Here is a 14,869-nt window from a genome sequence, read left to right on the forward strand (position 1 = left end):
ATCCAAATGTTTTGATACTAGATGGATAAAACCTTTTCATAAAGTGGCTATTTTTCAAGAATCTCTTGAACTGATGTATGCATTTTTTTTTTATGAATGGAATTTACAATTTGTAAAAAGAAAAAAACAAACCTTCACATTCACCTGAAAAATTAATTAATATCAATCATTCTTACCAGTCCATTTGGATATTTATAAGAAAAAAATTAATTAATATGTATGATTTTAAATATAATTCATTATGTTATGTGATATATTTGATTTATAAAGTATATTTTAAGCATAATTGAAAATTAAATAAAACCATAATTTTGTGAAAATATATTCCAATACTCTATTACATGCCAAAATCAATTATAAATTCAAAACTATAGTTTTTTTTTAAAATATCCAAATGTTCATATGCAATATCAAAATCAATTATGAATTCACAATTATAGTTTTCTTAAAAACATATGAACATTCTTGTATATGCCAAAATTAACTGTGAATCTAAAACCATAGTTATCTCATAATCTATTATTACCTATTTCTTAATTATAATTTTTTAAAAATCATATAAATTGTTTTACAAATCATATTTTTGGGTTGATATAATTGATTTTGATATATATAGAGGTGTTTGGATATATTTTCAAAATACTATGCTTTTGCATTTATAATCGATTTTAATATGTATAATAAATATTTGAATATATTTAAAAAAACATAATTTTGAATTCATAATTAATTGTAACATGTAACATGTATGTTCAAGTGTTTTTTGTCAAAATCATGGTGTGAACTTGCATAATTCATTATTTAGGCTTGTCCAAAGAGGCATATCATTACTTATCCTTCACTTCAATTTTTCAATCATACCTTTTTAAAAAATTATGCAAAAATCAAATTTATTTTGTAAATCATGTTTTTGAATTCGTTATTGATTTTAGCATGTATAGAAGGCATGCTTGAATACTCTTCTAGAATCAATTATGAGATCCAAAACTATGGCTTTGGAAAAAGTTATCCAAACACCTTTATATTTTTCTAAACTCCATTTATTTTTTGAAACTCTATTTTATATAAGTTAACCAAACACTCCTGATTTTTACAAACTTCATCATTTGGTTCTTGAAAAAAAAATCTAATTTTTCTTCCATTCGGTGAATTGATTTTGCAAAATCAATGTTAAAAAATATTATTCAAATAACCACGTTTCATTAATCAATTTTTTCATAATTAATTTTTTTAATTGAAATTCAAACACACCTAGAGGTTTTAAGATATTTTAAAAAAAATCATAAGTTTGAATTTAAAATTGAATTTATCATGTCTAATAGATATTTAGATATTTTTAGAAAAAAATGGTATTTGATTCATAATTTATTTTGATATGTAATAGAAGTGTTTGGATATTTTTAAGTAATCATGGTTTTGACCTCTATAATTAGATCTGTTTCTAAGAAAGGAAATCAATATTTGGTTGAACACGTTAATCAATAATCAATAAATAATAATATTCATTTTTGAAAACTAATTTTAAGTAAATTATCATTTTTAATATTTATTAAAATTATATATATATTATTTTTATTTATTTATGATATACACAAAAAAAATTTTAAAACAAGAAAATTCATATTTTAATATAATTATTATCAAAACTTTTTCATTAATTTAAAGATATTTTCTTACTTTATAAAAATTTTAAAAATAGAATATTCTGGTCAATATATTTAAAATTAAAAAATATGAAATAAACTTTTACTAGAAAATTATCAATACATTTTTTTAATGAAAAGATCATTTTATTTTATTACCTATTCTTTTCTTAATGAGAATTTTATAGCTGTTCTAGACAACCAAACGTGCAATGCATGGAAGTCTTCAAAATCTTGTCAATGGTCAACCGATTGCCAATATTTGAAGAGGTACATTTTTTAAGGAGTTGAGTATTTAAAAATATAAAATATTTTTAATTTTTTAAGGTGTGATTATTGCCTTTTTTTTTTAAAGTATCCCTATTGATAATGACTTTATATTTATTATAGAGTGTTTAATAGGAGTAAATATGAAAAGATATGGTTGGTTAAAAAATAGGTAACTATTTTATTGAAAGGTGAGATTCAATTAAAAATATCTTATATTTTTGAATGGAGGGAATATTGGTTATTGATTTTTATACATATATGTAACAAATTGTTTGTATAAGATATTTTTTCCATATAATAATTATAATATTTCTGTAATTATTATGTTGGCTAAAGGTTATTTTTTGTCTTCTAACTTTTTATAAAATTTTAATTTAACCTTTTCATTTTATAAATTATTTTTTTAGTCTTTTAATTCTAATATTATTAATTTTAAATGATTATTTTTTATATTTTTTATTGTTATTTTAAAAATTAAATTTAACATATTAATATTTACTTTTGTTCAAAAAATATATTAATATTTAAAAATATTTAAAATTTTAATGTAAATTTTTTTTTAAACTTTGTTTAAAATTGAAGAATTAAATATTCATTTTAGCTATATTATTTTAGATCAAATATATGTTTATATATATATATATATTATATACATACATATATTTCATTTAATTTGGGTTTGGATTTCAAAAATTATTTTTATTTGATTTTATTGCATGGATGACGAAATTACTAAATACCCAACTCTAGTACTTCCCCCCTAAAATATAAGATAATTTAATAAAAATAAGATTTTATTAGTCATGTTTTTCAAATATTACCCTTCAAATAATTGAAATTATTGTAACATAATAATTAATAAATGTGTAAATTTAAGTTAACTTAAATAAAGGATAATTTTTAAAATTTATATAATTATTTTAAAAAATAAATATATAAAATATCATTATTATATACTGTCTTAATTATTTTATAATTCAATACGGAGTAGCTTGCAATAGTAGAAAAATGAAGCGGAAAATCGAAACCGAGTCCGAGGACACAGTTCGATGGCGAAATGGAAATAGCAACGGAGTAAAACCTGAAAAGGGGAGAGGTTTGAATTTGAAGTGCGAAATTGAAAAGCGTGGTTGGTTGGTTAGGTTTGGTTTGAGTGGGTAATGTGCAGTGTAGGTGTAATGGTCAAACATAAAACAACGCAACAGCTTCTTCGCTTTTCAGTCTCTCTCTTTGTTCTTATTATCTTTCTGAACACTGCCCGACGTCTGCTACTGCCTGCATTATATCGTAAAGCTTCGGACCCAACAACGCTCGGCCACATCACTCCTCCGTCTTTGAAGGAGCCACACTGCAATATTTTCCACGTCCTGGATTTCCTAGATCTGGTATGTACAGCTTCCGAGTTTTTTTTCCCCTTTCGTTTTTTGTTTTTATTTCTTCCATTTCAATCATTTCTCAGCTTCTTTCTGTAGCTGCTGCTCTGCATTTGTTTCTTCTTTAAATTCGTATCTGCTTTGTTCCTCTCTCTTTCTTTACCTCCTCAAGCTGGTTTTGTTTTTGTTTTCTCTCTTTTTTCTGGATTTTATTTTCACTTTTCTCATTCCTTTTTCTTAATTTTGTATGCTTGGCGCTCAGGAATCTGGCGTTTCTGTCTTTCGTTCGGTGCGATGGAAAATTTTCAAACTTTATCGGTGTCCTAATCCTTTTTATCAAAACCCTAGCCAATTATGATATCGTGAGTTTCTGTCGTTTCGGCTAGTATTTGTGTAATTCTTCACGTTTGGGTATTGAAACTTCACTTTCGGGTTTGTTTGCTGATTCGGAGGTTTATATGTGTTGAAACTTAGTCAGCTTTAATGCTTTCCAAGTTTGCAACATTCTTTAGTTGCTCTCTTCAATAAATTCCCCTAGCATGTGAAAATGATGGTTCGCCTATTTCTTCTATGCTGCTTAACGTGGGATTAGGCATCTCATGCTGTCCTGGTCTGTATCATTCTCCTAATTCTTACTTAGATCATCTCATATCTTATTATGTCTATCATCTCTTCTCTTAGGATCTCATCGTTTGGTATTACTGTCTCAATGTAATCCTGTTAGCATTTCTGGGAAGTATGGGATGATCATTTCATGACAGCTGACAAAATCCAACCAAGGAGTCACAGTAACAAGCAAGCTAGAATAGTTAATGTTGATCATTGAAATAATTAAAAAGAGAACAGAATCAAAAGGACCTTATCCTGCACGGGCCTAAGTCTCTTGCTTAATGCTTTCCCCGATTTAGATATTTAGGTTGATGATGTTGCGCACCTCCTACAGGAGATGGAAATTAGGTGTTACCAGACAGAATTACATTTTCTTGGGTCTATTTATTAGAATATAAATTTATAACTGTTTTTATAGTTTTCCATGTTCATAGAAAAATGTCTCATTCTACATCTGAGTATATGATTCCAAGTCCACTCAGAATTATACGCTTTCTGGTCATATGAGTGGGTGGTTGATGGGTTCTAGATGCTGTACCAAATATGTTCATGCCTGACAATATCACAAATTGATTGAACATGTAAATTGCGTGATTCAGGTTGACAATTGGGTTCTGAGAAAGGAACTCATCGCACGTTTGTTGACATGAAAAGATGAGAGAACCGTATGCATTTATTAGACTAGGGAAATCCAACGTGGCTCTTGAAGTTATTCTTATTTTGGGCCACCACCATTGTGTATAGTCTCAGTTCTGGTGTCGAACTGATCATCAGTGAGGCTTGTGGCTTTTTCACTTTGATTTCCCCCTTGCTTCTAAAGGGCCTAGGTATGAAGTCAAACAATGTCATATATAAATTGAAGCCTCAACAATGGTTCAAGTTTGAGTCTATAGGTGTGGATGCCTGACCTAATTTTCATCAGCTTACTTTTCTCCACTTGTGGTGTAGTTTGAGATGTTAACAATAATTCTCATACTTTATTTTACTTATATTTTATTTCTGTCAGATAAATGACAAATGTATCAACGAAACAGTGTCCCTAGTTTAAGTCTACTTGGAAGCAACACATTGGTGCATGGTCAGCAGTTTGATTGTGGTGGAAGTACAATGGAACCAATCAATGGAGGGAACAGTTTCGCAAACAATTCCAATCTGAGCTCAAAGCAACGGCTACGCTGGACACATGAGCTCCACGAACGCTTTGTTGATGCTGTGGCGCAGCTTGGTGGGCCTGATCGTGAGTTACCTTACCTATATTTAGTTAACTGGAGAGTGGAGATGGTTTCTTCTTCTTGTCCCCCCCCCAAAAAAAAAAAAAAGATTTTCTTATATAATAGAATGTCCATCCTGTTGTATAGCACCTATTGGAATAAAAGTGCGTTGTTTTTCATCAATTTAAACTCATTACTGGATATTTTTTAGCTGTTAGCTTCTGTTCTTGTTTTATTTCCTTATCTTTATATATATATATATATGTTTGTGTGTGTGTGTAAACAAGGAACTCTTTTCACAAAAAAATTATTGGATGAGCATGGCTACCTAATGACACTTTGGAAGGGTGAAATGAGTTTTTTTTTTTTTTTTTTGGGGTATAAGTTGCTTGGACAGTAGAAGGTATAATGCCAGATCTGCCTACACACGTGCATCAGATGTCTGTTAAATTCTTGGCTGGATCTCTGCAATGTTGGATGAAGATCCTTGCATGAAATTAAATACCTTATAATATAATCTAAATTTCTAATAACCTTTTCCCAGGTGCCACACCAAAAGGTGTCCTTAGAGTGATGGGTGTACAAGGCTTAACAATATATCACGTCAAAAGCCATCTGCAGGTAATGTGTACTTTAGGGCTGGTTCCTATAATGGTTATGCTGTGCCAATAATTTTTATTCACACGAATTGTCTAATGCATACAGAAATATCGTCTTGCTAAATACCTCCCTGACTCCTCATTTGATGGTAGGTCCATCTAGCCCTAGTTCTGGTTTCAAATGTTAATCAATTTTACAGTGTATTGACGGGTTTTTGTAAGCCCATTAGGCTGATTAATTTCAAGCTCTAACCTTCATGATCATATTATTGTAGAATGTTGGTGATACCTTTTTATTTTATTTTGTTAATGGTAGGGAAAAAAGCCGACAAGAAAGAAACAGGGGATATGCTTTCCAATCTAGATGGTTCACCGTGAGTATGGCTGCTCTTTTGCCTTTTTATTCTCACACATAAGCAATTTGATGGATGAATGAAGACAGCCTGTACATATTTGTGAAAGCTTAACATAAAAGAGAAAAACAACTATACTTGTTACCAGTACACGTTGAGCAAAACATCATCCATCTGATTTGCTTTATCATAGTTGAGTCAAATATAAGCCTGTTTTTTTTTTTTTTTCCATGTTAAAAGTGAAAGCTATTTCTATACGTTTAGTGCCTCCAAAATTATCCTAGGGTAAGGCATGTTTTTTTGTATTTTAATATTTTCATCGGTTCATGAGATCTGGTGGGATGAATTAGAAACTTACTAGTGGGCATACCCTTCTATTTGCAGAGGGATGCAGATTACTGAAGCTCTAAAGCTGCAAATGGAGGTGCAGAAGCGATTACATGAGCAATTGGAGGCAAGTTTTTCCTTGTAATATCTAATTTGTACATTTTCTTGGCAAATTTTGAGTAATGATACTTTCAATTCAATCCTATTGAATTTAATCAGAACACAAGATAAAGTTCTTTCTGATTCTTGCCATTCATTGGATTGGGTTTGATTATACAAATTCTGATAGTCTCTTCTGTGTTTTATAGCCCCAAGTGTGAATGTTTTCTTGTGGATTAAGTTGAGTGGGTAGAGTTTGAACCAATGAAGAAAATATGAAAGATAACCGTCTTTAGCAGGCCGAAGCCACATTGTGTATAGGTTAGGAAGCATGGGCATTGAGACGAACACAGACACAGCAAAACATATTAAAAGTCTATATGTTATTCAAAAAGGGCATCCCTTCCCTGCATAGATGGAAAGTTTAGTTGCTCAGGTTGCCTAAACACTTATTTCTAACATGCTTAGATATTAAAAATATGAATAAGCTTCTTCTTCTTCTTTTTTTTTTAATTACATTTGTCCTAAATAATCATGTAGCCGACCCCACCTAGTGGGATAAGGCTTATTGTTGTTGTTATCGTCGTCTTAAATAAAGTAGGGATGGCGATTACTATTTTTTTTTTAAATTAAATGTCAAGTCTAGTTTTCTGCTTGCCTGTTCTGGTGGATTGAACTTGTGTCTTGGTAGTTGACTGCCAAACATTATAACCATCAAGTCGCAAATTTATTCTAACTTAATGTTTAGTACATGGAAAAATGCTTTCTAGAAAGAAAAATTTGAAATGTACCAAGAAAGAAATTGGGATTGGTGCATCTCCCATTTGTTTCCTAGAAAATACTTTTCTACCTTGCATAAAGGTTTCTCCTTTCAATCATGTGAAGGAAAACAGATAGAATAAAGATGAATAAAGGGTTAAGATGCTTTAAACTTAAAATAACAATATCATGGGCTAAGATGCAATTTTTCTGATGTTTTATGTGAAACAGGTTCAGAGACAGCTACAACTTCGGATTGAAGCCCAGGGCAAATACTTGAAGAAGATAATTGAAGAACACCAGCGGCTCAGTGGTGTTCTTTCCCAAGCACCCGGCTCAGGGGATGCAGACTCAGTGCCAGGTGACGCCTGCCAAGACCCTGACAATGAGAATGACCCATCAACTCCTGCCCCTACATCTGAGTGCCCCCTTCAGGAAAAAGCTACTAAAGAACGTGCTCCGGCAAAGAGTCTCTCAATCGACGAATCCTTTTCATCCCACAACGAACCATTAACGCCTGATTCTGGCTGCCCTGCTGGTTCCCCTATCAATAGCCCTAGAGAGAAGAGGATGATAAAAAAGCAAAGGGTGAGCTTGGAAGGAGCATTTTCTAAAGCAGAAATGGTGCTTCCACATCATATACTTGAGTCAAGCATGTCATCAAGTCAGCAATTGAACAGTGTGTTTCCTACGCTGGAGCAGTTTGATCCTTCACTAGGAATATCTACCAGAAGTGACGGGGAACTGAAGAAGGTTGGCGGGGGAAATCTGTGATTGACTGTAATATTTGGCTTCTGTATTAGGACTATACCTACTATCATCTGAGGTTAGTTGGGTGAATGACTTGATAGATCAAAGATCCTTTTCATGATAAATTCCTAACGTCACTAGGTTTAAACAGTTAGCTAAATTTCCACGTTTTAATTACATTCAGAGACATTATGTAAATTGGTTTGATCTCCACTTTCTTGTAATCTGTTCCTTACACTTGTTCATCACTGTATCATCTGAATGTTGATGGGTTAGTTCTGGTATCTTCGTTTGTCCAGCACAGAAAGTGTACTGCTCTGCGTTTAACAGATTCCTTGCTTGGATAAAAAAGATACTCTTTTCAATTCTATTTCTAAGTTATTTTTTCTAATCTTATCAATATCAAAATAATAAAAGTATTGAGAAGTAAAAGTAAGTGAAATTTTAAATATAATTCAAAAGTAAAAAGTAAAAAGTGAATAAATCATGTGATATTATTTTTCTGTCTCTCTATTTGTAATCATATAAAAACAAATCATAGTTGTGGGTGAAAGAACTGAAATGAATGGGAATTTTTTTGATTTGGCAGGGGATGAAAAAGTGAGATCCAACCATTTAAAAGGGAGTCACATTACAGGCATAAAAACACAAAATATAGAAATAAAAGGGGACAACAAGTGGGTCTTCCACCATGAAAAAATGATGCTTCTCTTTTGATTTAAATGCTTTAGCCATGTGAGAGAATGAGGAAAATGGTGGGGACGATAAAGTAAATGGGCAAATGAAGTCTGCAACATGTCCTTGGATTTAAATACTCATCCTAGTATTTACTTGCTTTCCCAAACCCTAGAATCGTATTGTCATTGTCATTGCTCACTTCTTCATTCAAATCAAATGAGTGAACTTTCTTTTTATGCTCCCCTCAACAAAGTTTGAAGATGCAAATGAAGCATTGTTTGGATGAGGTACTCTCAAGATCTTCTAATTCAAAGAGGTTGAATAATGGAAAAACTTCTTCTTTCCCATCAAAAGAATCATCAACTATACACCCCATCAATTTATTTCGTGACAGACTCAACCATTTTCCATTCAACACAAAGCAGGGCTTGAACAACAAGATTGCAACGAACAGCTACTTGATGGAAGAGGAATGACGAGATTGAACAATGAGATTACAGCCAACATCGACCAGAAGAGAGGCGTTCGACAACTAGAAGTGAAGAGAGAGAAGATGAAAAGGAAATGATATAGACAAATTGTCGTAGTTTAGAAAGGTAAAGTGAAGAGAAGTGTAGTTTGGGAATTTCATTTGAAACAAAATATCTCCATCAACCTAACAACTTATAAAATGGACCAATTCGCTCTTTTAAAATGCGATCTATAAATCAGACCGGAGGGAGGGAGTATGTTTATTAGATTTTTACTTTTTGACAAGAGAAGACTTAGATTCACTTCATAATTGAATTGTAAAACAGAAGCTATCATAATTGAATAAATATAAGTGATTCTTGTGTTCATAATTGACAAGGGAAGGCAATAATACGACCGCATTTCATGATAAAAATTTATATCAGTACTTCCGTAATATGAAAGGAGGATGGCCCTACAATATGGTCTTTCAAAACCAGGATAACTTGGTGGTGGAAAACCTGGCTGCTCCTAATGAACAAGTGAGGGAGAATTAGTCCCGCTCAACTACTCAATTGTTGTTAGCTGCCTGCGAAATCTTGCTTATAAAAAGATAAGACATTAGTAGTCCTTTGAAGGTGTGGTCAGCAGCAATGTTAAATAACCATATTCTTAATCTGAAATTCATATCCCATTAATCACAGTGGACTATACCTGGAAAGTTCATTTCGACGATGCTCCATTTTTATTTACATATTTATGCTCATTTGCAAAGGAGTGTTTGACCAGGCAACGAGCCATGACTTGTTTTGTCCATCAAATATGAAAGTAACTGGTTCCATCTATAGTTTAACGACAATTCAATCAAATATTACAATAGTATAGTGAAAATACCATTGGATACAATTTTAGATCTCCACAATCTGCCAGATAAGGTGATCTAAATTGAACGGATTCTTATCCTCGAAATATTTTTCTTGGCTAATACAAAATAGCATAGAATTCCAAATGCAATAATCAGGAATAATGCCCTTATCTATCATTTCTACAAGGAGGTGTAAGGCTTTCTGGAGTTCCCCCTTCTCACAGAAGATATCAATCAGAGGACCATAAGTTTCTCTGTTCGGTACAAATCCTCTTGTAACAATGTCTTCCATGAACTTCAGGGCACTATCAGCTTTTCCCTGACTACAAAAACCGGTGATGATAGCATTGGAGGTGGATGGTACTGGAAAACAATTATTAGCAACCATTTCATTCATCAACTCGATTGCTTCGCGTACACAACCTTCTCGGGAAAATTCTCGAACAAGGCAGTCATAAACGAGAATACTTGGAACCCCGCCTTCTTTAATCATTTGGTCATATACCTTCTTTGCATCTTCAACAGCCCTCTCCTTGCAGCATCTAAAAATCTCCAAGCTTCTATTAACAGCTCTAGGAAACAATTTTCCCATCATTCTTAGAAATTCAAATGCCTCATTTGAACGATTATGCTTAAATAGACCATATATTATGCTGTTATAAGGACTGATACGCCCTCTAGATCCCTCGTTGCTGTCTTCCATTAGTTCCAAAATCATTATACCATCTTCAAACCTTCCTTCTGAACACAACCCTCTAATCATTGTGTCAAAGGTAACGAAGTTCCATCCTAACCCATCTGTTTTCATATCATTAAAAAGATTGAAAGCCACATCTAACATCCTAGACTCAAGAAAACCAGATATCAGAACATTATAGGTATCCACATTTGGAAGGATACCTTTATTCTCCATCTGCTTCAAGAAATGAAGCCCAACTTTTGCTTTTCCCACCTTACAAAAGCCCTTTATTAGAGTGTTATAAGCCACTACATCCACTGCACCTCCCATGCCCTCAACTCTCTCTAAAACCTCAACAGCCTCCGTCACACGCCCAACATTGCACAGAATTTCCACAACCTTAGTTGTTGTAACAACATCAGGCACAAAACCCATACCAAAGCTCTTCTCTAGTAGCACAAGAGCTTGAATTAGATTCTCTTCTTTACAATATCCAGAAATCAGTATGTTATATGTTACATCGTTGGGCTCCTCCATTTCATTCATCAAGCTTCTAGCTCTCCCAACTTTGCCATTCCTGCAAAGTGCATGGATTAAAGTGTTATAAATCACGGTGTTTGGTATGATTCCCCGAGATTTCATCAACTGCAACAGCTTAAAACACTCACTAATTCTGTTGGTGAAGCAAAGCCCTTTCATTAAAATCCCGAAAGTATAATAATCACCTTCAATACCACTTCCCATCATATTCTTCCGATAAAACTCCCTAGCTATGTCGATATCCTCCTTCACGAGAACATCCAGTATCGAATTGAAAATCTTCAATGATGGCTTGCTATGGAACCTATAAACCAAACCAACAATTTTAATGAGCTGCCGAATCATTCTTGCGCGCCCGAGGCCACGAATAATGGTGATAAATATATCCTCGCCAGGGGGAGAACCAACCGAGTGAGGCATTTCATCGAGCAGTTGCTTGACGGTATCGAAACGACGGAAAGTGCAGAGCTTATAAATCAAGGCACGGTAGGTGGATTGCGAGTGGGCAAACTGAGGGAGTTCAGCGGCCCACTTGAAAGTTTGCAGAGCCTGGGAGGCAGATTTTTGCTCCAGTATAAGATGAGAAACATGTTCGTGGGTAGGAACAAGGGAAGAATGTGAAGAAGAAGAAGATGATGATGATGATGATGAAAAGGAATTTTTCAAATGGACGATGAGAAGAAGAAACCTGGGATTCGGAGAAGCACGACGGCTCAAGGTCAAGGAGGATGAATGGGATACAGAGGGGTTGTAGAACTTGCGCATCGAGAGCCGTTGCTTCTGTGTGTTTCATTCAATGTCTATGCTTCCCTTCCCTGCCAATGGCCTTCACTCCAGCGCGCCACAGGTTTTCCACTGCCACCAAAACCACAGAGGTGCTTATGCAATTTACAATCATGATCCATGATAGTTCTCTTCTTTCAGCCCGACTCAACAGAGAATCCTGGGACTTGTGAAGACCCTTTTACTGCTAAATTTTACAGAAACCAGGAGGATAGATTTTCTACTCAAGTATTCCACAAATGAGATAACATCCAGCACCAATTTCAAATACCTTATTCCCACTTGTAACCGAGGTGCTTCCTTTGATAATGAGGCCCAAGCAAATCACCCTAATGATCACGAGTCTAGAAGGTCCCAAATAAAACCTTGCCCAGACGGGAATGTTTCACTAGCAATTCCACATCTTCTAGAATTCCACACGCCTAACAGTGAAAATCTTTCAAAATCAGACCTTTAAGATACTGGTTCGAGGGTAATGGTTAAAAGTGAAAATTATAGTAAAATCGTGATCAAAATTAGTTTAATTGAGTCATGACCAAAACTCGTTTAACAATTTAATAATTAAATTGAACGATTCAACCTGTATTTTTATATTATATTACTAATTGACAGTAAAAAAAGACCATATCTATTTATGTTTTCTAAATGGTAGGATGATTTTTTTAATCTTATCTATAAGACATGTTAACATTTTATTATAATTATTTTTCTTTTATTTTTAATGAATAGTAATAAAAAAAAGTATGTTATTAAAATATGTATATTTAATAAAAATAAAAATAAAAAATTATTAAATTTTAAAAAAAATTAATAAGATTTATTTTTTAGTTATCATGAATAAAGTTAAAATGACTTATGAATAGCATTGGATAGATTATGAGCCCTTTTTTTAAGATTAAACAATAATTTTTAGGTAGTTTAGAGATTTTATAAAAAGAGGTTTATTTTATAGATATTTTATAAAAAACAGACATTATTTTATATTTAATTTTAATAATAAAAAATAATTATTAATTAGTTATTTTTAAATTTTATAATATCTTCCTTGATTTTTTTTTTATAAAAAAATTTTATAATATCTTCATGTATCTCACTTCTTTAAAACATTTTCTCTTACCTACCACATTAAATTATTTTTAAAAGCTATTTAAAGTAGCTTGTTAACATAATAAAAAATATACCTGTTTTCATATTTTGATTATTTTCAAAATTTTAAACAAACATAATAAAAACTCACAAAATAATTTTTTTCAAAAAATAAGTGATTTTTTTTCATAAAATAAGTTAAAACAAACAAGCCTTATATTACTTCGGCTAGTTTGGCAATTGAGTGTGCAGATTTAATTAACGCTTGATGTTTCATTTTTCTATTTTTCAGTTTTGGTCTTGTTAATTACTATGAGGTGTGTGTTTTGTCTTGATCTATTTATTTGGCTTTACAAGGCTGATCCTTTTTTTTTTTTTTGAGTGGAAAACGCTTCATTATAATCAAAAGATCAATACTCAGAATATATCAATTTGGTCATTTCTCATCCCTTCTTCCTCTTGCCTAATATAAAATGGAGGATGATTATTAAAGAAATGACTCTCCAAAGACGAAGTGTTCACAAACTTAGCTAAAGCATCTACATTTCTGACAAAGTCCCTATGGATAAAATTAAGATTAATAAACTAATCTCTACCTAAGATCAATTTAGCTTTCTGAATAATGTCTAAAAAAGGATGGCTTTGTTGGGAGTCTCTCAAGATTAGGTTGTTGGCGTTGACACAATTAGAGACAACGTTGACCTTCCCAATTCCCAATTTCTAGCAGTAATGTAAACCAGTGGTTATAGCTTTTGGTCTTTTACCTCTATAATAATAGGTGGCAACAATTTTGTTTGTAAGCAGAAGCCCAAGATCCATCTATCACTTGGTTGTCTAATGATGCCTCCAATTGTGCTACCTTTGTCTTGTATGATTGATGCATTTGTATCTAAAGTGAATGTATTTGTGTTAGTATGGTAGCTCTAGATAGATTGGGTGCTTGCTTTTTTGTGCATTTGCATGAACTGTTGAATTCCAAAGTCTTGAAGAGCCCAAAAATAAACACTAAGGGGGTTAGCAGAAATCATCTCATTTTCCTTACCAAATATTTGCTTACATCTACTAACCCAAATATCCCAACAAACATGAAAAAAGGGCACTCCATGAGATGTTTTTGACCATAATATTGCTCAAGTCCTTACTAAGGTTCCATTTTACCCAATCTTGATCCTTTAGATTACAAAACTTTTCCTAAAATTTCCTTAAGACAAGCTTAGATCACCTATCTTTAGCATGAACACAATCACAAAATAAATGCGGTAAACTTTCTTCTCTTTGACATCCAAAAATGCATTTGTCCTCTTCCTAAATTCCTTTGAGTCTTCTAAGTTTTGCTGTGTGGATATGGTTGTGCACAACATGCAAGTTCTCCCTTACTAATTCATAACTGACTCCAAAAATGAGATAATCACGGGACTAATCCAAGTAAATCATTACATAAATGGGATCATAAGTTTTTAAAATTTAAAATACTATAAAATCATTCCATAAACTAAAATCAAAGCAAAACCTGTATACAAAAACATAAACATTATAAAAGGTAAGATAACATTAAATTAGGGTCAAAAGAGAAAAAATAATGATTTTGACAAAATACATTGTGGCATAAAATTTTACGTGCGATGTAAAATGCAGAACCCATGATAGTAACATGCTATCATGGTAGATTTTTTGGCTAGACTTTCAATTGGCTCAATTTCTTTGTCTAATATCTAATTGAGGTGACCTAGCTATTTATAGAAAACTTTCTTCGAGCTCTAGCTAATGGTATTAGTTTTACATTCAAATCATTTCC

General features: G+C 32.5%; 2 protein-coding genes across 8 annotated transcripts; one reads left to right on the forward strand and one right to left on the reverse strand.

Moving 5' to 3' along the window:
- Positions 1 to 3,032: 3,032 nt before the first annotated feature.
- LOC129307429 (myb family transcription factor PHL7-like) lies at positions 3,033 to 8,277 on the forward strand. Of its 5 annotated transcripts, none has more exons than XM_054948388.1 (8): positions 3,033 to 3,298; positions 3,549 to 3,648; positions 4,902 to 5,132; positions 5,651 to 5,727; positions 5,812 to 5,854; positions 6,022 to 6,079; positions 6,443 to 6,512; positions 7,475 to 8,277. In XM_054948388.1, exons 3-8 carry the CDS (start codon positions 4,913 to 4,915, stop codon positions 8,015 to 8,017), a joined length of 1,011 nt encoding a protein of 336 aa, XP_054804363.1. In that variant the 5' UTR covers positions 3,033 to 3,298; positions 3,549 to 3,648; positions 4,902 to 4,912; the 3' UTR covers positions 8,018 to 8,277. The 5 variants fall into 5 exon arrangements, with proteins under 5 accessions (XP_054804363.1, XP_054804364.1, XP_054804362.1 ...); XM_054948389.1 differs by having other exon boundaries at positions 4,930 to 5,132; XM_054948387.1 differs by lacking the exon at positions 3,549 to 3,648 and adding an exon at positions 4,495 to 4,788.
- A 1,715-nt stretch (positions 8,278 to 9,992) lies between these two features.
- LOC129305004 (pentatricopeptide repeat-containing protein At2g17525, mitochondrial) lies at positions 9,993 to 12,364 on the reverse strand. Of its 3 annotated transcripts, none has more exons than XM_054944897.1 (2): positions 11,894 to 12,364; positions 9,993 to 11,754 (listed from the first exon to the last, which is right to left on the reverse strand). In XM_054944897.1, the coding sequence occupies exons 1-2, from the start codon at positions 11,996 to 11,998 to the stop codon at positions 10,030 to 10,032; spliced, it is 1,830 nt and encodes a 609-aa protein (XP_054800872.1). In that variant the 5' UTR covers positions 11,999 to 12,364; the 3' UTR covers positions 9,993 to 10,029. The 3 variants fall into 3 exon arrangements, with proteins under 3 accessions (XP_054800872.1, XP_054800873.1, XP_054800871.1); XM_054944898.1 differs by having other exon boundaries at positions 9,993 to 11,509; positions 11,894 to 12,362; XM_054944896.1 differs by having other exon boundaries at positions 9,993 to 12,363.
- Positions 12,365 to 14,869: the final 2,505 nt, after the last annotated feature.

This window comes from Prosopis cineraria, unplaced genomic scaffold (genome assembly GCF_029017545.1).
Source record: "Prosopis cineraria cultivar Desert tree isolate PC_DT_omini unplaced genomic scaffold, ASM2901754v1 PC3, whole genome shotgun sequence".
In the NCBI taxonomy this organism is placed as follows: Eukaryota; Viridiplantae; Streptophyta; class Magnoliopsida; order Fabales; family Fabaceae; genus Prosopis; species Prosopis cineraria.

Bases quoted from the DNA above. Each gene is read 5' to 3' on its own strand.
- LOC129307429 (XM_054948388.1), top strand. From the start codon at position 4,913: ATGTATCAACGAAACAGTGTCCCTAGTTTAAGTCTACTTGGAAGCAAC. The intron at 5,728-5,811 runs GTAATGTGTACT...TAATGCATACAG, and splicing joins ACGTCAAAAGCCATCTGCAG to AAATATCGTCTTGCTAAATA. The intron at 6,513-7,474 runs GCAAGTTTTTCC...TATGTGAAACAG, and splicing joins GATTACATGAGCAATTGGAG to GTTCAGAGACAGCTACAACT.
- LOC129305004 (XM_054944896.1), bottom strand. From the start codon at position 11,970: ATGCGCAAGTTCTACAACCCCTCTGTATCCCATTCATCCTCCTTGACC.